The 25,642-nt window shown below is 36.3% G+C and overlaps 1 protein-coding gene across 1 annotated transcript in view; it reads right to left on the bottom strand.

The window, feature by feature from the left end:
• Positions 1–25,642, bottom strand: part of LOC110465113 — a 66,580-nt gene that overhangs the window by 923 nt on the left and 40,015 nt on the right. Inside the window, exons 4-25 of the mRNA XM_021520703.1 lie at positions 24,685–24,975; positions 23,667–23,836; positions 22,644–22,817; positions 21,561–21,740; positions 21,149–21,276; positions 20,436–20,603; positions 19,561–19,605; positions 18,755–18,898; positions 17,873–17,981; positions 17,000–17,229; positions 16,151–16,393; positions 14,850–15,315; positions 11,796–11,998; positions 11,036–11,266; positions 9,028–9,198; positions 8,268–8,428; positions 7,049–7,709; positions 5,699–5,831; positions 3,960–4,204; positions 3,284–3,458; positions 989–2,236; positions 436–533 (exon numbers count right to left, since the gene is read on the bottom strand). Of these exons, the coding sequence (XP_021376378.1) occupies positions 436–533; positions 989–2,236; positions 3,284–3,458; positions 3,960–4,204; positions 5,699–5,831; positions 7,049–7,709; positions 8,268–8,428; positions 9,028–9,198; positions 11,036–11,266; positions 11,796–11,998; positions 14,850–15,315; positions 16,151–16,393; positions 17,000–17,229; positions 17,873–17,981; positions 18,755–18,898; positions 19,561–19,605; positions 20,436–20,603; positions 21,149–21,276; positions 21,561–21,740; positions 22,644–22,817; positions 23,667–23,836; positions 24,685–24,975 (5,674 nt within the window). The remainder of the gene's footprint in view (positions 1–435; positions 534–988; positions 2,237–3,283; positions 3,459–3,959; positions 4,205–5,698; positions 5,832–7,048; positions 7,710–8,267; positions 8,429–9,027; positions 9,199–11,035; positions 11,267–11,795; positions 11,999–14,849; positions 15,316–16,150; positions 16,394–16,999; positions 17,230–17,872; positions 17,982–18,754; positions 18,899–19,560; positions 19,606–20,435; positions 20,604–21,148; positions 21,277–21,560; positions 21,741–22,643; positions 22,818–23,666; positions 23,837–24,684; positions 24,976–25,642) is intronic.

The following is a 25,642-nucleotide window of genomic DNA, read 5'->3' as shown; positions in this document are numbered from 1 at the left end:
TTTCAACTCGAGTGGATTTAATAGTGAATTTTACATGTATTAAAAGACCACCTGCATTAAGAGAGCACCTGTATTAAGAGAGCACCTGTATTAAGAGAGCACCTGCATTAAGAGAGCACCTGTATTAAGAGAGCACCTGCATTAAGAGAGCACCTGTATTAAGAGAGCACTATTTGACCTTTCAAAAGGTGGTCTCTTTATGCAGGTTTGATTGTATATACGTTGTCGTTTAGAACGATCGATATACAAATGTATGGTCTGGTTAATTAAGGCTTTAAGGTGAATTTGTTCTTACCATACCGGTTTAGTAATTGAATTTGGTGACTGCAATATGAACCCTTTAACATCAACCCATTATATGTTGCAACAACCCTGGTTTGAAAACTTGCATTTGCATAAACAACTGACTGAAGATATGGATACTATTCAACTAACCTCGTCATCATAAGTATTGCCGAAGATGTCTCGGACTGTCCGCATAATATTGGTAGTGTCCAGTTTTGGACGAGGATGTCCACTGCCTGGGGAGTAAACTGCAAAGAAAAAACCGACAAATTATTTTTAGTGTGCCCAATCGTTGTTTAATGACGACTTTGAGGAACATCGTTTTGTTATCTTAGTCGAAATCCAGTACCAGTACTTCTACAAGTAGTGTATACGTTTAAAGAAGGTAAAGGTTTAAAGTCTAGCTAATGAAAAATCTATTGACTATTTTTTTTACGTCTCTGCCCTGTCAAAATATTTAGTCATCTTAATACTTTCGCGATGTTTTGATCAAACGAATTTAACGCAACATTTAAATTTAGATAAAGTTTATGAACGCACATTAGCTAATTCAATATCAGTGGATTTGTTATTTCCAACATGGAAAAATCTTTGTGCCAAATGAAAGGTCTAAAAATAAATAATGCATGTTTTTGTATGGGGTAATTCTGCTTTCAATACAATCTTAACAGTGGAATGAAATAATATAAAATTGTTCACTTACTGGTTCTTCTATCATTTTGTCTCGCATTGGCGTTTGTACTTCTGAAGACGAAGTTTCTAAGTCCACTCATGTACTTATTCAAAACATCCAATATGCCGTACGTGTCGGGGAGTTTGTTCATGTCCGATCTTACTGTTGTAATACTCGAATTCAAAATCGCAGAAAACATCGTCATCAAAATTAGCATGACAAATATAACATAAGTGAAGAAATAAAAATTTGCGAAGTTTGGAGCAGCCCGTGTCATTGCGTCCAGTTTGTTTTTTCCTATGAGGGAATTGCTTAGGCTTCCGAGTGTAGTAAAGATACTTCTGTATTCGTAGAGATTTGTTCCAAATAACAAATAGCCAAGTATCACCCATCCAAAGAATCCTATTCCAAAAATAATCGCGAAACCGCTCAGGTCGGCCGAGGCATTGGATATAACGCTTGCCAGCTGTGTCATCCTTTTGTTGTATCCCATTATGCGAAGCAGTCGTATCGTTGCAACGAAGACAATGAAGCCGATTATCACATTGAAAGATACATCATATATTACAACATGCTGAAAGTTGATGAATGCTTTTTTATTTTCGTAGTAAATATCCATGGATTGAGATGCAAATACGTAGCGGAGACACCATAAAACCACACCAAGGTAACTCAGGATCACACAAGAGAGGTCGGTGACATTCCATAAATTCTTAAAAAACCGAAGCCGTTGTACAATGATTTTCTTCACTACCTTAACTGTCCCATAGATTAAAACAATTAAGTATATGAAGTAGCACAGGAGGGCATATGCACCCAGCGCTCCCGTATGCTGGTAAGCTCGGAAGGGGTAGACATCTACCCATGTTAGTAGGCCACCATTTTCCGTGAATTCCGTTAGGAAAATCATGTACAGGAACAGGTTAGTATTGGCATTGTAGAGAGTGAACTCTAGGAAAATTGCTCTTGTTGCTCTGTTGATCCAGTGGTACTTTACCAGCTCCTCTGCTATGTATCTTGAGTTCGCCAGACCATTGTCAAGCTTCAAGACGTAACCCCCTCCTCCATATGTTTCATATTCGCCTGTTATCGGTATGCCCCAAATGTCCTCTGACCGCTGGTACTGCCACGCATTCATGGAATACAGGCGAGGATTATTACATTCTGCGGACGTCTTGTCGTTCCATCCTACACAGTAAGATTCTTCGTCTTCCTCATACATGTCATAGTTAGGAATGCAGTCTCTGTTCTCAATAAGTCTGTCGTACGGACATTTTCCTGTAACAGTCATATCATGCATGGTTTTATAAAATAAAATTAGATGTCTACTTTCATTTTGAAATAAAATATCTTGCACACGTTTAATATTGAATTATGTAATTAAAGAAATCAAGCTAAGATACAAATGGCTACCTTAATATAAATAAATAGCTTGTTGGTAGTTTGACGTTTAGCGAGGAACGTAGTATTATTTAAAAATAGGACCTAACACTATTTCAGAAAAAAACCTTTCCAATTGTTGCGTATGAAACGGTAACTTTAGCATCACATAGCGAAAGAGATTAAGAAATCAAAGAAGGCGAAATCAGAATATTCCGGAATGAGTATAATCTCATGTACCAATTGTGGAACTCGACAGATTTTGTATCATATGTATCTAATTATCATATATCTTAATTTAATGCTATCCATTTTTTTTATATCAGTAGTGTGTGTAATACCTCAAAAGATTATGAGGAGTTATTGCTTTTACCGCATTTCTGTTTTTTTCTTTCGGTAAAAGGTTTCTGATTGCAACTTGACTGTATTTATATAAACGTGAAGCTATGCCTCTGATTGGTCCAAATTTAGATACTGGCCGAATATGTTCCATCCTATGCGGTATATAAGGGCATTGCAGGCATTTTCTGATTCAACATTAATCGATAATAATTACAAGATCTGAAATAAAGCGTTTAAACTTTTTAAGTAATACAATAACATGATGCTAATTGTTTGAAAACAATTGTAATTTGGCATTACCGAAAACCAGACACCAGCCCAAAAAAGGTGATGTCTGTTCGAGATTCATTAAAATTGCTCATATTTATTTAAGGTTTTAAGGATCTTTGGGCACATTTGTTTGCCTTCACTTTTGAGTTGGTTCATGTTGGCTCTCCTTTTACTTTGGATACCACCAGTAGTTATCAAATCTGAGTTCTGATTTCGTTTTGAAGTTCGACACCATGACATTTTCTCTATTTCAACTACGTCATTAAATGGCCATAGCTATTGGAAGGATGATAAACAAAATGTAACCAAACAAACCAATCTACTTCAACTAACCCCTTTTCATCCGGACTTGACGTAGCCTTGGTGGACCAATCCTAGCATTAACAAGATCAGAGAAGAACAATTTATCTCTCACACCGATAGCGTCTCCATTGTACGCTGCTTCGGGAAAGTAATTCTCAAAAAAAGTTCCGTTTAACCATTCTATAAAGCTACTGGCGTCAGTAATCTGCAAATGAATATATAGAAAATAGTAAAACAGAAATTGTTCTTACGTTTATTTACCGTTGATGGCGTAATAATTTAATCTTGCTTGTAACAAGCATTTTCATTGGCTTAAAATTTTATGTTATCATCCCATAACGTAAAAAAATTACGTCGCCGTTTGTAACGCCGTTTTTTATTGGCTGATACATCAATAAAAGTGGATTTCCACCGGGATTGTGTATAGTAGATTAAATTATAAGGATTAACTTGAATATATTTTTCATGTTATGGAGATATAACACAAAAGAACGGAGTGTACTCTAAATAAACCGCGAAACGGTTTATGACGAGAGTACACTCCGGTATTTCACAAGTAATGTTACACATTTATAAAACTATGATTCTTACGGAAATTATATTTATTAAAATTGTCAAAATTGTCATTAAATGATATTAATTTCAGCATACTTAATGTCATTATCATAGCATGAAAAACATTTAAGTTTTAAACCGACTAGCTTACCTTGCCATAACCGAACTGACCATTGGAGTCGTTTAGACCGCGGTAAATATGATCCTTGAGTGCAAATGATCGTTGATCCCGGTTTACATAGCTAATGCTATACACTATGAAGGCAAATACAATGTAGAACAGAAGTTCTAAGAATACTGTCAGGGCCCTCTGTTCCTTCAGACGTTGTTCTCGTGCTTTCTCAACTGTATCATCCGCAACGTCATCTTTTTCACTCAGTACTTCACGGCGGAAAGCTAAACAGACAAAACACTAATTTTTAGATTTATATATCAACGGTTCGACTTAATTCAAAGACCACTGTTAGATAACTTGCACATAAAATATGTCAATCTTTACCGATGTTTACACTAAAAACATGAATTGATCGTATATTAGTATTATGCTTCTAAACGTTGTGAACGTTGATCTGCATTTATGTCAATGACACAAGTTAATATTGTTCTTGAAAATTATAATAAATCAATGTCATGTATAGAGATAACAATATATAACATGATTTTACTTCAACTGCATTTTTTTTACCCCAAAACAAGATCGCCAAGTCCGAAGTCCATACGTTCAAACTGGCTATTTACAACAGTGCTTGCGTACCTAGTGAGTGATGATCACGTGACAGTCACGAGAGACAACAATAATTCTTCTTCAGTGAATCCAGTGTAACTAGATATTGATATTTTCACGGGAAACCTGATACACTGACAGTATTGAGCACTCATAATTGACGAAAAAAGCTATATAAGTTTCGGAATGTTTATTTGAAAGTGCCTTTCAGGTTAAGGATAAAGCAGTAATACGGCGATTTTTTGACGCAATATTTTACCTTTATTTCGAAATTGAAAGCACTTTGAATTTACGTGTATATTCATTAGCTCTTTTTCAATACTGTCACAGTCATATGTGTGTTATACATGTTGATTTTAGAATATTCGGTGCACGGGGGGAAATCTATTGAGCAAGTGTTAGTATACATTTGTCAATATTGAAACTCTGCGATGTTATAACGTCGCCAGTTGTCATAGAAATTATCACAATCTTAGATGGATAGAAAGCACCTCAACGGTATGTGTCGAAAAGAGACACCACTTCACAAAAGCAAATGTTGAAAATGGCACAAAGGAAGACTGAACTCGCTTAACTGTTATTCATCTCACATCTGTGACCTTTACAGTGGGCCAAGGTAAAAATATGAAAAAAATCAATATTACAATTCTTGATCTTTACGTGGGGTTTTTTTGGAAGATTTTATTACCGTTAACGTGATTAATTGTGTACTAATTCGGCCTTAACGTCTTTTATTCGGTCAATATCAAAGTATGCTACAGACGACTAAATATAAATAACACATGCCTCTTGTTTTTCAGAAGAAGTTGTTTCATCAATTGTCCATGTTTGATTGCCCATTGGTCCAGCATGCTTCTGTCCAAACACATGACTATATATATAAGCCATATTGTTTTTGAGAAGAAGTCGTTTAAATGATTGAACTTATTTGACCCCTGTGCCCTTTAATGTAGATCAAGGTCAATAAATGGGAAACCCCTTAAACCAAACATGTTAAAGCTAAATAGCATGACCACAGTCTTCTTCGTTAATCAGTAAAAAGTTGTTTAAGGGTGAAAATGTTGACGCCGTATGATGGAAGCCGCGTCACGGCCTAATTCCACCTGCCCTTCGTACAGGTTAGCTAAAACGCGTATTCTAGGCTTTAAACTAGGACTATTACTTACATAGGAATGTCCTCATCGAGCTCCCAGTGAACGTGCTTGCCATCTTCTTGACTTCCTCCATATTAACGTTTGCTGAATGATAGTCGAAGGGTCGTCTGCAAATAAGTGAAAATATTGCGGCAACGAACACAACCTGCAAGGAAATAGATTAAAAAATAACATGCAACGACAACAAAAAGAACAATAAAATAATTTTTCATTTATTTAGTATTATGTATATTTTGCTTACGCTAATTTGATCTACAACCCCCATTTTGTGGAAATGACATGCAGCGTGCATAGATTTTTATATAGAATATCATACAATAATAATTATACAATGTAAATAATCATTTAATTCAAGTAAATGTTGAGTCAAATACAGTTATAATAGCTTAGATAATGTTATATTTACCAGCAGAAACATTTTGAAAATATACTCATTTAGATAGTTAGACATACTGTATGCTTAATTTTCTGTTGTTTGTACTAGTAAATAGACAAAAATTGGTAGTTTTTCAATTTTTTCCTTCCTATTTTTTTTTAATAAACGGATAGCATTTATTAATTGATGATAATGCTATCATAATACAAAATTCGAGATTTGCAAAAAAAATAGTTCTCAATATCTGGGAATGTGGTCTGAGTAAGTGAGGAAAGTGTTTAATGCTTTTGTGTTGCTAAAGTATACGTTTACGAATCTTGCTACACTGTATGTGTCAATCCGTCATTGCATGACTAATCAGGTATGGAAGCTTTTTTCATCGATATAATATCTAATTTAGTAATAAATATATTATTTTCTATAGTCTATTTCTCCATACAATTCATAGCCTTGAAATGGGAAGATGTTGGAGTTACAACGTCAGAACAACTGAGATTTTTTGTCAATTTTAATTTTGTTTGGCAGTTTTCCTGCTCATACTGTTTACATTTTGCAGATTAGTCGTCGTGTTGGTACAACGTCCCCCAGGTGGGACTCAGTATTAAGGCATTGATGTTTTTTTTCTTGCTGATGACGTCGCCATGCAAGTAAAAGACATCAATGCCTTAATAGTGAGTTCTAGTGAGTAATAGTGAGAATTGACATGATATTGTATGACCAATGTATACTTTACACTTTTGTCATACAATATCAGGTCATTTTGTTTAACAAATGAATATCAAAATGCAAATTATCGATCATTTGGGTATTCCGTTTGAAATTAATTCAAGAGTAGATGACTTAAATATCGATTGTATTTACCATACACTTGGGTACCTTGCACAAACGCAGCTTTAAGACGGACTGTTCAATGTATCCTTTTGTTTGTTATTTATATTCAAAGACATGAAATTAAAGAGATATAAACATAACTTAATTGACAGTACCTTTAAGGGGTCGACGACCAAAAATGACTCAAAAAATGATAAGACAAATGAAGTCAGCCATGCCTCTGAGGTGGCCTTTCCCCATTCCATGCTATACAACAGCAAGAAAAATGCCGACGAAGCTAGGGCGAGAATAACAATCATCCAAGCGATGTAAGGTACAAACGCAGGTAGTGGCAAATGGTCAGTTGTGAAAAATACGTCATCAGAACAGCTGTTGTCTGTCTTGGATTTGCGTTTTTTGTGTTGCCTCGTTTTGGAGTTCGAAAACAACACTGCCACCAGTACGACGGGAAATGTTGTTATGACTATACCCACCATTGAAATATAAAGGGTTTTCAGGGAAAATGTCAAGCTTCCAATCGATACTGCATCCGTGTTGTTGGTCTCATCCGGCGAGAAGAACATGGCGTTAGTAATCATGGTGAGAAGCAATAACATCATAATACAAGATATTCTATTTACGCGGGTGAAACTGCTTCTTTCTGGTCGCATAAATGCTGACACCCATAAGTGGTCTTCCGTTAAGCCATGTAGTGCACGTTGGGAGAACAGGACACCGAATTTCGTCAGGTTATCTTGTCCGCAAACTGGCAGAATCCTGTCAATCATCCCGTCATCGTGGTCGTAAGAGAGCCATTTGTTACATAGGAACACATATCTGTAAAAGATTATATTATTTAATTTGTCATGTCTAATGTCATGATCAGGTAAAAAATTGTATATTTCAGGTACCACGACCGACCCCGATCCCAACAATTTTATCTCACTTGAATGCACTAAAACGTTCGATTCGAACGCGCCGAGAACCGTAAGCGTCTTTATGACACACCTCTATTTAATAAACAGGTATCAGAACCAAATTTAAATCCCATATTAAATTACATATTTGTGATTTGTTAATGCTTGAAGTTCATTGTTTATGTAATCACCGAATGTTATTCATTTTCATGACCAATTTTCTACTATTTTGTAATTTAAAAATGTATACCCGTAATCAATGGGCACTATTTCGACAGAAATGAAGGGCGTGGGTGGGATTATCAAAAAATATCCAACACATTTTTTCCGTTTAAATGAGTATTTTCTATACTCACTCTTAATCTGCTATTAATCATTATATGTTAGACCCTGGTTTACTAATCTCGGCTCACTCTAAATCAACTACTTATAACGTTATTCATGCTTCTCAATGTTCATTTACCGACATTATAAATACCTTTTATTGAGTTGTGGGTCGTCTATGGTAATCTTGTTGAGGTACCAGGAATGGTTGCCATCGGTTCCCGAGTTATCATGCCACACCCGGATGTAACTCAAATCACCCAGAAATTCTGTTGTCCCCATGAAAAACCGTTTGGTACAGCCATGCTCAAATCCCTTCAACAAAAGGAATTTTATGTTGATGATGAATTTCATTTTTTTTCTTTAAAAGAAATGGTAAAACAAACTATAACTGTTATACAGGGTCTAACTAAGATACCTTACGCAATCAATTAGCAGAAAGGGAACATTTGTCCACCATTAAAAAGGGTTCAAATGAAAACAAAATGCGTAAAGTATACCCAGGTGCACAACTTCAATATGAGGTCAATCTGTCAGAAAGAAACAACGTCAAGGGGTAGTTATCAATACTGTGAACTTTCGTTGAAATTGGCCCAGTAGTTTTGGAGGAGTTGGCCGGACGGGTTTTTTCTAAAGAGGGCCATAACTCCGTAAAAAGGGTCGGAATGAAACAATAATATCTGGATGCACTATATTAGGTGATCACTATAGTGTATGTAAAGGTTATATTTAAATCGGTGCACAAGTTAAGGAGGAGTTGCCCGTATAAGATTTTGCGGACGACAAACATCCAACCAGACAGACGGACAGACAGACAGACAGGGTGATTCAAGTATACCCCGAACTTCGTTGCGGGGTATAATTATCATTAAAAATAAATATTGGAAAATTGAGGTAGGTTTTAAGAAACATACCTGTGATTTCCCGTCGCTGAGTATTCTTACTCCAGAGTCCGAGTCCTCTCCCGCCACAACGAAGCTGACATTAGATTTGGTACCTGACCCACGCCGTAAGCCCGTGGTGACGTTGATAATGTAGAAATAGGAATCGTTCCTGTCAGTGTCACTTAAGAAATGTGTCGTCCACTGGAAATTAAACATCAGGCAATGTAGCTGAGCGGTATTGAATATTTTGATTAAGAAAAATTTAAGTAAACGAGCTTGACAAAGAAAGATGAATGTAGCATACACACATGTGACTGAACCGATACAGTGCCGAAACAGAATATACCTGCAATATACAGCTGTTTCATCCTTATAGGGCTCATTGGTGATGCTAGGGGTCAACAAGTGGTCACCTGAGTTGTAATACAGTTGGTATGACGTTTGAGATTGACAAACATATATTTTATATAAAACTTGTAACTGTTAAAAAACGGGGAAAAAGGAAAAAAAAAAATATATGGCATTTCTAGTTCTTGCACATCTTGGTAGGAAGAAGATTGTTGAAATTTTAGCCAATTTAACAATAATAGATCCAACTCTCAGACCCCTTGGTGTGAGTCAGGGTACTATTTTCCTACCATCAAAATTCATTCAGATTTTTATTCTTTCCAACCAAGTTTAACTTCTTTCTGATAGAAAATAAGCAAAACATAACCAAACATGCTATATCCATATATGAACTGAAGTTAACGTTACCCCCTTCACATGAGAATTCAGTGACCCAGTAGAAACACTGTTCACTATTTATTAAAGATACAAGACGCTTTTACTAGATTACGCTTACTTGTTTATCTATTTTCACATGACTTTGCTGTGTGGAATGATACCAGCACATAAGTATCATTGTGATTGCCATTTTTTCACAATCTAGTTTTTGTAACAACAACTTTGAAAAAAGTGATAATGACATGCAAATAGCAATATAATATAATATACATGTTTTATGATTACTTAAATTCAATATGATGTTTGTAAACTGTTGATAACTGTAAGGAGAGGGCGCTCATAGGCTTTGCCTGTTGCCCAATTCCTTTGTATCTAAGATCTGAACACTAAAATATTCTGAAATGAAAACAAATACTATTCACCTCTTTGATAAGGCACTTTAGGACCTTTTCATTCATGAAGATTACTTGATTTCAGCACATTTAGGTTTAAAGCGGAAGAAGATTGTTGAAATTGTAGCCATTAAGACCCTTTTGGGCATTGTCCCGTAGGCCCCTGGGGGTCGGGAAATAGATCCATATATTTCTTATGTTGCATAAGCTTATGACCATGAAACCTTTCTGCAAAATTTGTTGAAATATGTTCAGTGGTTTGGAGAAGCTGTCAAACATGTTAGTTGTTAATGGACGCACGACGGCGGACAGAAGGCGATGACAAAGGTCAACTGAAGCGACCTTATAATTAAATGAACAAATTAAAGTATCAAAATTAAGTTCAAATAAGGTATTTATCGTGTACGCTTGTTCAATGAATAGAATAGCAATATGCAAATGGAGGGTCAGTGGTATCTAGCGTTACAGTTTTGACGTCATACTTATAATGACGTTAGCAGTTGTTGAGCCTTTGCATTTGCATCTGATATTAAAGTCAAGTGTTTGTGGTTGGATTTTGTAGTGGAAATGCCTTAAGATGATTACTAACAAGATAAATAGAATCTCTCACCCCTTTGTGTGTGAGATAGGGGAATCTCAACCCGAGGGGGAAGATTCTTAAGTTGCCAAACACGAGGCTTTGCCGAGTGTTTAGCAACTTAAGATTTTTTTCCTGAGGGTTGAGATTACTCTATCTCATCCACAAGGGGGTGAATGAGTCTTTTTCTTTTACCCTGTATACACAATGTACTGTAATGTTAACGTCTCAGGCTAAATTCAGGGGAATCCCCCGTCTCAACCCTAGGGTGAGACAAGGAGATCTCACATCGGTAAAAGTGCGGAAACACCTGTCCAGGGTAAGAGAAATAAACGTCATTTACCTTCTGTAAGTCCTTCTTGTCGTATCGCCGCGCCAAGACACACAACAGCACGTAACAGAAGAAGAGTCCTATCAATGTTCCGTATACAGCCGCGTTCTGAAGATCAAACTTCGACCAGACAGCATTGAAGTCAATGGTATTGGGAGGGACAAAAAATGTTGTTGCAAATATATTCCCCGTCTCTCCCGAACACCGACAAACCGTTTCATTCATAGTAGAAAACGGCAAAACCTAAAAAATATCATCGTTTATAATGTTATTTTCAGAATAATTGAATTAGTTTGAAGTTAAATATGATTACAACAAGGTTACACTGATAGAATAGGCATGGAATATAATTACATCATTGTTTGACACATTTTTGATCCTTTAAGGTGCAATATAAACGAATTAGAGCAGAAGTATCAACAAAGTTCTATCTTTAATAGTACCCGGAAAGACGGTTTGAAAGCACTTTCTTTTCTTTACAGTTATCCTATCCTGGAGTCGTCACTTAACGACACCAATGCGTGACGAGTACTGTTGTGTTTTGTAATAAAATAAAGAGGCAATAGTAGAATGCTACTTTTCTAAATGTATTGGATGAAAAAAAAGTGTGATTGCAGACGTGGGCCTGTGAGTTTACCTCCGCTACACAAAACTGATGATGTAGACAAACTTGCTTAATATATATACACAGCGATTTGCAAATGAACAGGGTTCAGAAACAGGGGAATCACAAAAGCAGGTATAGAGGATATGCTTATTTCAATACACTTACCATGCAACCTTTAGACGTCCATTTTGTTTCCGCCTCGTTCCAGGTGCGACAGCCGGTTGTTACAATGACCATGGTGAAGTTGACGTCAGCAGGTTCAAAAATATTTGACGTATTAGACACTGCAGTCTGATTGGTTACTGTTTGGTTTGAGTCTGCAGATCTCCTCTTTCTCATCCTGTTACTTATCGCCTGAGGTGGTGGCGCTGTAAACAAATACAAACAAACATAAGCTAAGAATAGTTGATAAGTATTGTAAAAACATTTTTTGCTAATATTTTACTTTGCGAACTACGCCCGTGGGTTTCGTTCGTGAATCTGGAATTTGCTATCTTAGTGATCTTATTTGTTTGTAGATATTCATTATCTATGATATTCATATTCGCAAAATTTTCAACTAGTCTAATGGGTCTTTTCATGAATCAAAGCGAAAATTAATTTCTCGCAAAAATTGAATAATTTACACTTAGTTTCAACGTATTGCACCGAATATTGCAGTTTGTGAAATACTGTTGCTTATTGGTATTGGTTTTAAGGCTAGAAAAACCTTACCCGGTATTGGTTTTAAGGCTACATTAACCTTACCCGGTATTGGTTTTAAGGCTACATTAACCCTCCCCGCTATCGGTTTTACGGATACAATAACCTTACCCGGTATCGGTTTTAAGGCTACATTAACCTTACCCGGTATTGGTTTAAAGGCTACATTAACCTTACCCGGTATTGGTTTTAAGGCTACATTAACCTTACCCGGTATTGGTTTTAAGGCTACATAAACCTTCCCCGCTATCGGTTTTACGGATACAATAACCTTACCCGGTATCGGTTTTAAGGCTACATTAACCTTACCCGGTATTGGTTTAAAGGCTACATTAACCTTACCCGGTATTGGTTTTAAGGCTACATTAACCTTACCCGGTATTGGTTTTAAGGCTACATAAACCTTCCCCGCTATTGGTTTTAAGGCTACATAAACCTTCCCCGCTATTGGTTTTAAGGCTACATTAACCTTACCCGGTATCGGTTTTAAGGCTACATTAACATTACCCGGTATTGGTTTTAAGGCTACATTAACCCTCCCCGCTATCGGTTTTAAGGCTACATTAAACTTACCGGGTATTGGTTTAAAGGCTACATTAACCTTACCCGGTATTGGTTTTAAGTCTACATTAACCTTACCCGGTATTGGATATAACGCTACATAAACCTTACCCCGTATTCGTTTTAAGGCTACATAAACCTTCCCGGTATTGGGTTTACGGCTACAATAACCTGACCCGGTATCGGGTTTAAGGCTACATTAACCTTACCCTGTATTGGTTTTAAGGCAACATTAGCCTTACCCGGTATTGGTTTTAAGCCTTCATTAAACTTACCCGGTATTGGTTTTAAGGCGACATAAACCTTACCCCGTATTGGCTTTAAGGCAACATTAACCTTACCCGGTATTGGTTTTAGGGCTACATTAACCTTACCCGGTAACGGTTTTAAGGCTACATTAACCTTTCCCGGTATCGGTTTTAAGGCTACATAAACCTTCCCCGTATTGGTTTTACGGCTACAATAACCTTACCCGGTATTGGTTTTAGGGCTACATTAACCTTACCCGGTATTTGCTCTAAGGCTACATTAACCCTCCCCGCTATCGGTTTTAAGGCTACATTAACCGTACCCGGTATCGGTTTTAAGGCTCCATTAACCTTACCCGGTATTGGTTTTAACGCTACATAAACCGTACCCCGTATTGGTTTTAAGGCTACATTAACCTTACCCTGTATTGGTTTTAAGGCAACATTAACCTTACCCGGTATTGGTTTTAACGCTACATAAACCTTACCCCGTATTGGTTTTAAGGCTACATAAACCTTCCCGGTATTGGTTTTACGGCTACAATAACCTGACCCGGTATCGGTTTTAAGGCTACATTAACCTTACCCGGTATCGGTTTAAAGGCTACATAAACCTTACCCGGTATTGGTTTTAAGCCTTCATTAAACTTACCCGGTATTGGTTTTAAGGCTACATAAACCTTACCCGTTTTTGGTTTTAAGGCTGCATAAACCTTACCCGGTATTGGTTTTAAGGCTGCATAGACCTTATCCGGTATTGGTTTTAAGGCTACATAAACCTTACCCGATATTGGTTTTAAGGCTACATAAACCTTACACGGTATTGGTTTTAAGGCTACATAAACCTTACCCGGTATTGGTTTTAAGGCTACATAAACCTTACCCGGTATTGGTTTTAAGGCTACATAAACCTTACCCGGTATTGGTTTTAAGGCTACATAAACCTTACCCGGTATTGGTTTTAAGGCTACATAAACCTTACCCGGTATTGGTTTTAAGGCTACATAAACCTTACCCGGTATTGGTTTTAAGGCTACATAAACCTTACCCGGTATTGGTTTTAAGGCTACATAAACCTTACCCGCTATTGGTTTTACGGATACAATAACCTTACCCGGTATCGGTTTTAAGGCTACATTAACCTTACCCGGTATCGGTTTTAAGGCTACATTAACCTTACCCGGTATCGGCTTAAAGGCTACATAAACCTTACCCGGTATTGGTTTTAAGGCTTCATTAAACTTACCCGGTATTGGTTTTAAGGCTACATAAACCTTACCCGTTATTGGTTTTAAGGCTACATAAACCTTACCCGCTATTGGTTTTACGGATACAATAACCTTACCCGGTATCGGTTTTAAGGCTACATTAACCTTACCCGGTATCGGTTTTAAGGCTACATTAACCTTACCCGGTATCGGCTTAAAGGCTACATAAACCTTACCCGGTATTGGTTTTAAGGCTTCATTAAACTTACCCGGTATTGGTTTTAAGGCTACATAAACCTTACCCGTTATTGGTTTTAAGGCTGCATAAACCTTACCCGGTATTGGTTTTCAGGCTGCATAGACCTTACCCGGTATTGGTTTTAAGGCTACATAAACCTTACCCGATATTGGTTTTAAGGCTACATAAACCTTACACGGTATTGGTTTTAAGGCTACATAAACCTTACCCGGTATTGGTTTTAAGGCTACATAAACCTTACCAGGTATTGGTTTCAAGGCTACATAAACCTTCCCCGCTTGCAGTGATTTCTCTGGAATAAATATCTTGAAGCCGTCTTGATCATCTATCCAATCCCTGATGTTCATACTGTAGGACCAGTCAAAAGTAGAGGTCGACGGGTACTGATTGTACCGAGCATATACTTCATACAGTCCATATGAGGAGTAATCAAACGGGTTGAAATTGTCAGGTTGTATATATAACAGCACGGCATCATCTTCGCTTAAAATATTAAAAACGAAATACAGCATTTGGTCCGGATCGTCTGGGAGATAGAGAGGCTGGTACCTTTTTGAGAAAGCTACCCCTTCATTTGAAATTTGCATATCCATGCTGATATTTTTGCGCGTGCCATCACTCTGTTTAATGGCTACCATGATGCCCTTTGACGTAAGTTTGCTCGCTCCAACTCCGTGATAATGTGGTATCTTGTTGAAGAGAGCCGTCTAAAAAATAATAAAAAATATAATGCAGAGAACAAAGGGATAATTTGTACAGAGTAGATAATAAAGAAACCCATTCTTGCGAAGAAAATAAAAAAAAAGTACACAAGATGACCACTAGGCCTTTTCTGCCTTCTTTGGCTTCTTCAGGCGCAATTATATATACTGTTAGATTACGAACTTGTATAAAAATAAAGATAATGATATAATGGAATCCAATCGTATTTCAAATCTGAGATTTCATCTGTGGAAAACAATCAATGATTCTCAGCCAGATTTGAGTTCTTAGTCAATACCTTACTTTCTATTATAACAGTGTGAATTACTTAACTTGTATTACATGACCTCTAAACTGGTTGTATTACTACATTATAAGATTCGGCAGGTTTATACCCCCCTGGTGATAAAATACATTTGTAAGGAGCTATTTTATTCAGAACGATTGGAATAAAGGAACTTTTATTGTCTCGCCCCGACGAAGTAGCGGTGGCGAGACTAAGGTGTTGCTTTACATTAAGTTTTTGCGTTTAAGTTAGTTTCACTAATAGCATAAGTGCTAGACCGACCAAACTTGGACCATAGATGCATCTTAACATTGTAACCCATGCATCAAATGCTGAATGTGGCCCACCTTGCATTGTGCATTGACTTTGTCAGCATCTCCATCAACATTAAGTTTTGCGTTTAAATTAGTTTCTCTGATATGTGCGTTGATGGTAAAAGCGGGGCACAGTCGAGACATATCAATCCGAATGGCTTGTTTTTAATACCTTTCGCACTTTTTAAAATCGACTTTTGAAACATTTTCTAAAATTGATGATTTTCTTTGTATGTGTACCTGCATCTGTAACTCTTCTGTTTCACCAGCATCCTCTGTATCATTACGATTAAGCGTCATTCGGATTCCGGTTTTGTTGAACCCTGTGGCATTGTTAAGTGTATCCCCAGTCATCTTTTCTACCGAAATAATAACGTTCTCTCTCTCGATAATCTGTTCAGGTTCCCCTGTCAACAGCGTTCGGCCAATGATATCCTGAGAGTTCACTAAAGCATTCATCATTTTTGGAACGGTGCCATTTGCCTGAAAAACGGAGAAAAAATATTATTTTGAATCTCATTTAATTCAAATTCGTTTTCACAGTCAAAATAAATTCAAAAATGACAACGGCAAAATAGTAACAATATCAACATACAAGTCACTTTCATCGTGAGACCAACATATGCAGAAACACACAGGAAAAATTATGAATGAATTCGACAGGTGAGATATTTAAACATTGACAAGGAGCTTATATTTTATTAATTTGTCATTTGATTATTGATTGATTGAATGTTTCTCCATATTTTGGGTAAAACAGAAAAATTCAACCAAAATTTAAATTTCTTAAATGTTTCGCCTCCTGAGACTTTGCCGAGGGCCAAACATTTAAGAATTCTTGTATATTGGTTCTTTTAACTCATTTAACATGTTGGTGAATGCATGAAACATAAGGGTTGATTACATGTCTTTTCCAGCAAATCAAATGAGTTTTCTTTCATGATCTCATAATTGTTTGCGTGATGGCAATGCATTGTCAGGACTCTAAGATAAAAAAATCTTTCCCTGACCGGAAGTGTGGATATCCCTGTCTATTGTGGAAGAAAATATATATCACATCTCTTCCGACGCTAGATCTTCGAAGGTTACCTGTTTTGACCGCTCTCTGACAATGCTTTGCTGTTTCACTCGGTTATCGTAAATTTCTTGTATGATTGCGTCTCTCTCCTTTTCCTCCTCTTCCGTCAAAGTATAGTTGATTATCGGGTTGTTTGCGTTATACTCCAATCGTATGTCCTCTAACAATATCTCCTCGTCAGGATCTATGAGCACTTCAGGAACGATTCCGGTAATAGATGTGTCAATTATGTCCATTGTCCCTAATTAGGAAGAGGTTAAATAACAGGTTCAGATTTGTTCACATTGCGAATTTCAAAGGACTCCTTTTTTCGTGCATCTATTGCAATATGCTAATACTGCATAAGGCATTAAGCTGCATTTTGCAAAAGAACAGATGTAAAGCGGTTAAAAGGGAAGCCGCAAAAATAGCAAAAATTAATACATTTTCCACATTAATCATGTCAATCACTCTTGTTGGCCCCTATGGAAGCGCGTAAAGCTCCCTATTTTATATTTAATCATATATATTAGTTGTTTTTATTTTTTTTATTTGCTTTACAAGCAATATCAGTATTTTAGGTATCAAATATTTAATCGTCATTTTAGAACGACATTACCAGCCCATAGTATATCACGTTGAAGATTTCAACATTGTGACTGTTTTTTTATAGATTGGTTATACTTTCATCATGTATACATCAATTCCTGGCAATGAAATGAGATTGTTAATGAACGCACGTGTATATTTCAGATGAGATGAAAATATAATTCTGAATTTTTAAATCTAGCTTACCGAAATTCCTTTAATATACGAAACAAATGTAAACTAGTTTGAAATATTTTATATCACTCATATTTCATAAGTATTTCAATTTCAAACCCTAGTAGGAATCATATGATTACCTAAGATCCCGTTCAGGATATTCTCAAGGTCTTCCACTGGAAATGGCCTCTTTAAGGTCAGTTTTTCAAGGTCTCCAGTAAGTACTCTAGCTGTATCAACGGCGTCGTCCTGTCAGAAGAGTAATTACAAACTTATACATGCGTAACATATTTTATCATAATTTTCATATCTTATTCAAGGCACAAGAAATAGTTTTTTTTCTTAACTGCAAAAGCTTTCTTGATATGATACGTAATTTTGTCGAGATTCAACAATGTTTAAAAAGAATAAAACCAGAAAAAAAGAAAGGTTGTTCCAAGAACCAAAAGGTTTCGAAAAACTACATTGAGAATTGTTTCAATATCTTCGAAAAATAAAATGTTTTATGATAAGATTTATGAAACATAAGAACAGCATCCGTTTGACATAAAATGATACAGATGCTATGTATTTATGTCCTTATATGTAACAGGGAAGAATCTGATTGGAGACATAAACTGAAGTCGAAGTGAAACGTATTAAATATTCATAATTGCCTATGTGGTAAACAAGTTTTTTGTTTCCTCGAGATTATTTATCATTCATACTTTCAATTATAAAAGATCAGAAAAATTGTTGTTACATAAAACACCACTGTAAAAGTACACAAATAAACCAGAAAACACACAATTGTAAACAAACGATTTTTTAAAATCAAATTCTACAAAAAGAGACGAAAAACTTAAACAAAGGAATGATTTTCAGTATGGCATTTGAAAAAGGACGTACCACAAGGCACTTAATAAAGCACATCGCTATGTAAATCTTAATTTTATTATATTGTATCCTATTCTCACATAACTATTGTTTGCGAATAGAAAGCTTTTGCAATTTAAAACTATATTTTCATATGTGTGTCTTACCAAAATAGCATCGCTGACAATAGCCAAATTGGTTATGCACGCTTTCACATTTTCCAGTACGTTATTGGTATCGGCTGAATTCAATGCCTCCTTCGAGCCTAGAGACACCGATCCTCGCAATTTCTTCATCAGTTCAGCATTTTTCTGGAATATAAATACGCAGATTTCAATATTTCTAAACATTTTCTTCAGGTTGGTAAGTATGGATTATGAAAAGCTTCTTGTTACACAACAAATATGTGTTTCTATGTGACGTTTCGATGATTAGTACGGTATGTACTCTGTTACTTTTATCAGACATATGACCAGTAAAGCGTATGCACGTAGATTTCAATATTGGTACCATACAATTACAGTGTATTTCATTTGATTATGTTTCACTGATATTCAAGATACAATTGTATATGCAACACTTGATTAACGAGAAGTTGTTGAATGCTGAAGGGAAAATCCCATTCTAGGCTATGAATATGTATATGATATTCATAAACATATTAATACCAATAGTGAATGATAACCTGGACGTCGAAAGCACCAATCAGATTATGTCAAGAATTTGGGCAAAATACTTAAGTAATTTCCCCTCGATTCTGTTGTATTCTTTTAAACAATTTTGTTAATTTTGTTACGTTGCATAGGACAACACAAGACACAAAGTAGTTTCTATTCCATCGGAAAATAAGAAAGAGAAATGTAGTCCATGAAAAACATTTAATAAATACCGTCTGTCATTGATTTTGTCTTGGTGTACTCTCTATATCAGATACTCTCGAATTTTGATACACAGGCAGAATCACAATACTTACATCCATGATTCTCAATTTCGTTGTGCTATTCTCGCTAGCGTATCCCTGCAAAACAGGAAAATGGTATACTATTTAAAATGTCTAAATGCATTTTCTTTTCTAAATTATGTATTTGTGTATAAAGATAACTTGTCTAAGCGTGCAATTATGTATATATTTGATTTTGCACTGAAAAATTTAATTCATTATGCTTTGTCAAATACACTATTTTAAATCCTTGCATACGCCGATCCACCAGTATACTAGCGATCAGAGTTTCTATAAACCAAACACATATCAAGGTTTACACAAACGCAAGCATACCTCATATGAATAATTCAATATGACTTGATAAGATATTAGTGGACGCAGGCTTTTCTGCCTCTCTATACACATCAAAATCCTTCAATTTATTGTTTTATATATTTTATATATATATATATTTATTTTTTATAATAATCATGGACGTCCATCAGCTGATTTATACTAACGAGCATTATTTATAGGGATTCTTGGCGAATGCTAATGTTAACCAGAGAGCATGGCCCATATCGACCTGTAGAGCAAATCAAGTTCAGCTCGCAATCAAGGCGCATGCGATTCTTTGATATAAAGTCACTACAAGCTTGTACTTCCCAGCGTGGATTCTGGCGAACACGAACTTATTTTTATACTAGTAAGCATGACTTGTGTGAATCATTAGCGTTCACCAAATACCATTTATACTCTTGAGAATGACCAACGTTCGCTTGTACGTTAACAATAGCGAACACAGCTAATGTAATGCTTCAGCGATACAAGCTTACTTTCATCTGACAAAAAACTTCGTCGAACACTAACTTTCGATAATGTAAGAAGAAACAGCTAAAGTGAAACCCTGGTATATATTAACTTACAGTTATGTTTGCAAGCAAGGCTCCTGCTGATCCTATGAGCTGTACCATTGCTACTGTGTTGCTCCCTGCTTTTAAAGGCAAGAACTGTTCCTCATAAGCCTCGAATATTGCGGTGACAGTTTCATCGTCATTGTCTCCATTCGGAACTAATGATTCGTTACGTTTTACCTGGAAAATTCAAGACACTTATCTAACTTTATACTCTGTGTTGGCGGATGTCGTCGTTGAAGAAGACGACACTTATATTTCCGAAATATCTGGGTCCACAGGGTTCTCCCCAGATTTTTTTAAGCTGAAATGTTTCATTTTCAGCGAACGTTCAAGACGGACACGCTCAATGATACCTTATTAGATTTAGAGGGGAGTTGGGTAGTCATTGTCACATAGATGTGAACCTTACTTTATGTTTAAGTACTTTATTTACCAAACCTTTGATGAACTTTAAAACCAAAGAAAGAAATAATGGTTCCTTATGTCTGAAATTTCAGTAATAGTAGTTTTTAAATTTTCAAAAAAAAACAACCAAAATTTTTTTTTTATAGAAAGGTGTATGAGCAAGACGGGCGATGGCCCGCCGCCGCAATATTTGACCTAACCGAGTGACATGTCCGCTTCTCGCCGGTACCGCCGGTTTACTTGCCGGTAGTCGAATCGAGCATCACCCAAGTCTGGAGTAAAACGGCGATTGTGCTGCTGTAAAAAGAAACACCTACCGTAGCAACTGCGTCCCTATTTTCCTCGAAGTCTCCATAGGAGTCACGGATCCGAACCAGGATAGTAACTATATAATCAAATTCACTTTCTCCTTGCTGTAAATGCAATTGAGTAGCCGAATCCTCATCTACAATAAAAAATATAAAAAAAACCAATAACATCAGATCAATAATCACGTTATGACGTTATTTCAATTATAACGTCACAATGCTCTCTGCCAAATTCATTGCATTTTCCTGACAATTCCCATAAACATCGTATAACACCTAATATAGCAATTTAGGATTTTTATTTCGGTGACTATGTGGTTATATGGACATAAAAAGTGATTTCTCAGGTCCATATAATCACATATTCACCTCAACAAAAGTCCATAATTGATAAATATGATCTTTTAAAGTGTCTACTTACTTCCCATAAAAAGAGGTGAATGGATGGTTTTCACGCTACCATTGACAGTTCGATTGATCTCCTGTATGTATTCGTACAAAAGAGGTACCTCCAAATCTAGTGTTTCGTTTCTGGATAATCTGTAGCTCTCATCCTTCCAACCAGAACATTTTACTGCAAACGTAGACACCATACCAACCCCTGTCAATCAAGAAATAATCCTGATATGCATCTGCTTGAATGTTGATGATGATAATGATGATGATGTCATGATGATGATGATGATGATTAAGGATGATGATGATGATGATGACAAGGATAACGTCAGATGATGATGATGATAATGATGATGATGATGATGATGATGATGATGATGATGATGATGATGATGATGATGAGAGATGATGATGATGATGAGATTGAGCATGAGAACGATTTTATTATTTAAACCTTGCGGAACAAATCATATTAAGAAAAAAGATAAAAAAATATTGGCGACCAGCACGAGCTATCCATATTGTGTCTCCAAATAAACAAAACACTAAATAAAAAAGGTAAGATATGGTTTTGAACTGTTAAGTTAAATACAAATCATGAGTTATTAAGGACAAACCTATAACAGTTTTTGGGAAACATCGTTCATATATAGAACGTTCTTATATAGTCTGAAGAAACCAGAAAACGACTCAAAAGCATCCTCGATATCCAGGTTCATGTTCTCTCTCTGCAGCCCTGGAATTTCATAGCGAAATCGAAGGCTCAGTGTACAGCACCTTGTTGATGACACGAGAAGACACTAATTCGATCCTTTAATGTAAATCAAAAGAATTTCGCTACGCGTAACGGTAACATTTACTGGCTTTGAAGTCGGGCGTCGCTCCTCTGTAATCTTCAAAAGTATCAGCCTAGTGATTGTTCAGGTGTTTTTTTTAACCTAACACCAATAAAATAGTTAGCTGCGTGCCTTCAATTTTGCTATAACATATTCCAGGGTGCATAGAGCGAAAGTGAGCGTACCACCTGGATATCAAGGAAGACTGACACGGTGCTTTCGTCTTAGTTAACGTAGGGATTTATTTAATGCAGTTCACCGTTATAACATACCTTGTGTTGGGTCCACACTACATGTGCCACCGTATGGTTTCATATTGGTGACGAAATCCAGGCCAACACGTGCAGAGGTTGGATATTCAGGAGAAATAACTGTCACTTCCAAAGTGTAGACACTTGCTTCGTTTAGTACATTTTTAGCCAACACGAAAGTTATTTGGTTTGTACCTGGAGAAAAACAAAGTTGACATCCCAGTTTGATACTACAAGCATTCTGCAAAAGTGAATGTGTCACCTGTATCAGCTTCGGAGGGAGGATGTCTGTCTGCAAGGTCGCATGGTGAAGGAATGAAATGCAACTGCAACATTTGCTCTTGATCGCAACACTCTCGAATGTTGACGGGCATAGAGAAAGTGGGTACTACGTATATAAATGCATGCTTCATCTGCCAGTCAAATTGCAGCAACTTCATTAAATTTGCATAATAAACAGTAGAACTAGAGACATGGTATTCGGTAATAAGTATACTAGGAAGGTTTATTCAAAATGCGACAAAGTGTGTGTCTTTGGTTCACGCCTCAAACAAAATCGGCTGAAAACATATTTGTAATGAAACCAAGATGGCGGCTGGAAGTCATATTTAATTTTATATTCGACTTCAAATCAAACTCGCGTTGAAAATTTATGCTTTACGTATTTGTTGAAAGGTTTCATAAATATACGATGCCTTTAAGAATAATCGCACGGAAACCAATTATGGCGTCAGAACTTTTTGTTTCGGAAGTCGAAACACCGACACACATTCAGTACTCCATTATACTCTTTATCAAGGCACAAGGACAAAATCATCTGACAGAAACACTTATTAGAAATTAATATGGCATCAAGTAAATCAAAATGGCCAACACCCTTAATGTCAAGCCATCCTTAAATTAAAAACCAAGTCGGGTTTTTTTCTACGCAGGATCCTATAACATGTTTCTTAAAAGTTTCAATGCTTTTATACTTGCTGTTATTTTTTTCTACGCAAGTACCTATAGCATGTTTCTTAAAAGTTCCAATCCAGTAATACTTGCCTGTGTCTGTCTTGTCGCTGGTGAGCTTCACATCTTCTATGACGTCATTCGAAACCTCCTTCAGGCTCCATTCATACATCAGGTGGTCAATTTTATTACAGTTTTCACATATCACTACTGCCTTAAGGTTACTCTGTACGGCGACTTTTTCCCGACAATTAATTTCACATCTGGAATATGGAAATATACGAGACAACAATCAAAAGGAAATGTCAACACAAGAAAGGGAATATAATAACCGCAACAAAATTCCGGAAACATATTCGGAAACTTTCAGTGTCCTGTCCAATTAAAAATATAGGGTCAATCATCTTTTGTTAACATTTAAGTTTTGTGATACAGTAAAATATATCCAATGAGGTTTATTTTAATATAGTTATGTGATAAACGTCTGCTTTATAAATGATAACTTTATTTACAAAAAGCAACGATAAAAGTGACGTCACTGATAAAAAAGATACGTAAAAAATATCAATAACAATGGAACCGGTTACGTACAAGCATCTTACTTGATAAGCGATATTTATTTTAAATGCAGTTTTCGCAATTCATATATTTGACGTATTGATGCTTTTTCCATTCTTTTTAAACAGTAGTTTAGACTAAATTGGATTTCCATCTTTTTACCCCGAGTGTCACTGATGTGTCCTAGGAGGACGAAACGGCTTTATGGTGCAGTATAATGGCGCATACTGTATCCGTTACCAAATACTATTTGGTATACACCATTTGATATAGCGCCCTATCTAGCTAAAATAAGTCACTCTAAAGCCCTTTACAGTACATAGATATACAATTAATACAATAAGCATGTACATTAACCAATACAGTTTTTGAAGAATTCACAGGAGCTGCCTTATCAAGTGCTAACTACTAGTCCTATGCCACCTGCCTAATATCTCCCTATGTGTGTATTCCTGCGTGTGTGCTGGAGATGAATTGTATCATAAGTGAAATCAAAGCGTGGTGTGTGTCTTACGTTCATATATATATACATTTAAATCGTAAAATAACTCACTTAATTTTGATGATCGGTCGTAGTCCTTCTTCCACGGAGATCATTTGTAGAAAAATGGCTGGTAAAGTCAGTGGCTCGTCAACCCTTAAGACGACCAGATAACCCTTGTATTTAGAGAAGTCACTCGTTTTCAAAATGGCTGTGCCGTTGCCCACAACAGAAAACGCTTCATTGCAGCTGATGTCGGCGGTACCTATGCTACCATTTCTGCCCGAATCATCTTCGAACGTTTGGATACCACCAATGTTGTTAAATTCATTCCGAAGTTTGACAAACGAAGACACAGCATACCTATAACATGTATACAAGTTCGGTATATTACATAGAAAAAGAGTACAAAAATTTAATGATAAAGTTAGTGCGATGCATTTCTCTTTTATGTGTGTAGGTATAAAAAAAAATCAAACAGATTTCAGGCATATGATAAATATGCAAGACCACACACTTGTGTTTTTCTAACGAATCAGAAAGCACGAGTTTATTTCGCGGACGAATATATTCGTGAGTGCGCGGAGCGCAACGAGTGAATATATACGTCCGCGCAATAAATGAGTGCTTTCTGATTCGTTAGAACACTTGTATACGAACAACGTGTCAAAGCTGAATGAGAAATATTGACGCCATTCTATTGGATTGTTTGAAACATTGGCTATTTAATTTTGGCGATCTAGATGTGGACCAACCAAATCGCGAAATTAAAGCTTCGCCAACTTTTCCAACTGTACGGAATTCTATGTCTTATACATTAAAATGACCATGTGATACATTGAGGTTCATAAGCTTGTTAAAAAAATCAGAAGGTGAGAATGGCATAATGCGATGGGAATTTCACGACTATAAGCTGACAATCTGATTTTATTACTAACTTAGAGTTGTCTGTTTGCTTAGGGTTTAACTTCCTTGCAATTCTGTCTTTGCGTATTGCAAAGTTATTTTCTCTTGGGAGCAGGTATTGATT

Source organism: Mizuhopecten yessoensis, unplaced genomic scaffold, assembly GCF_002113885.1.
Source record: "Mizuhopecten yessoensis strain PY_sf001 unplaced genomic scaffold, ASM211388v2 scaffold11055, whole genome shotgun sequence".
Taxonomy (NCBI): domain Eukaryota; kingdom Metazoa; phylum Mollusca; class Bivalvia; order Pectinida; family Pectinidae; genus Mizuhopecten; species Mizuhopecten yessoensis.
Note: the sequence above shows the minus strand (reverse complement) of the source record. Positions and strands in the feature narration are given on the sequence as shown.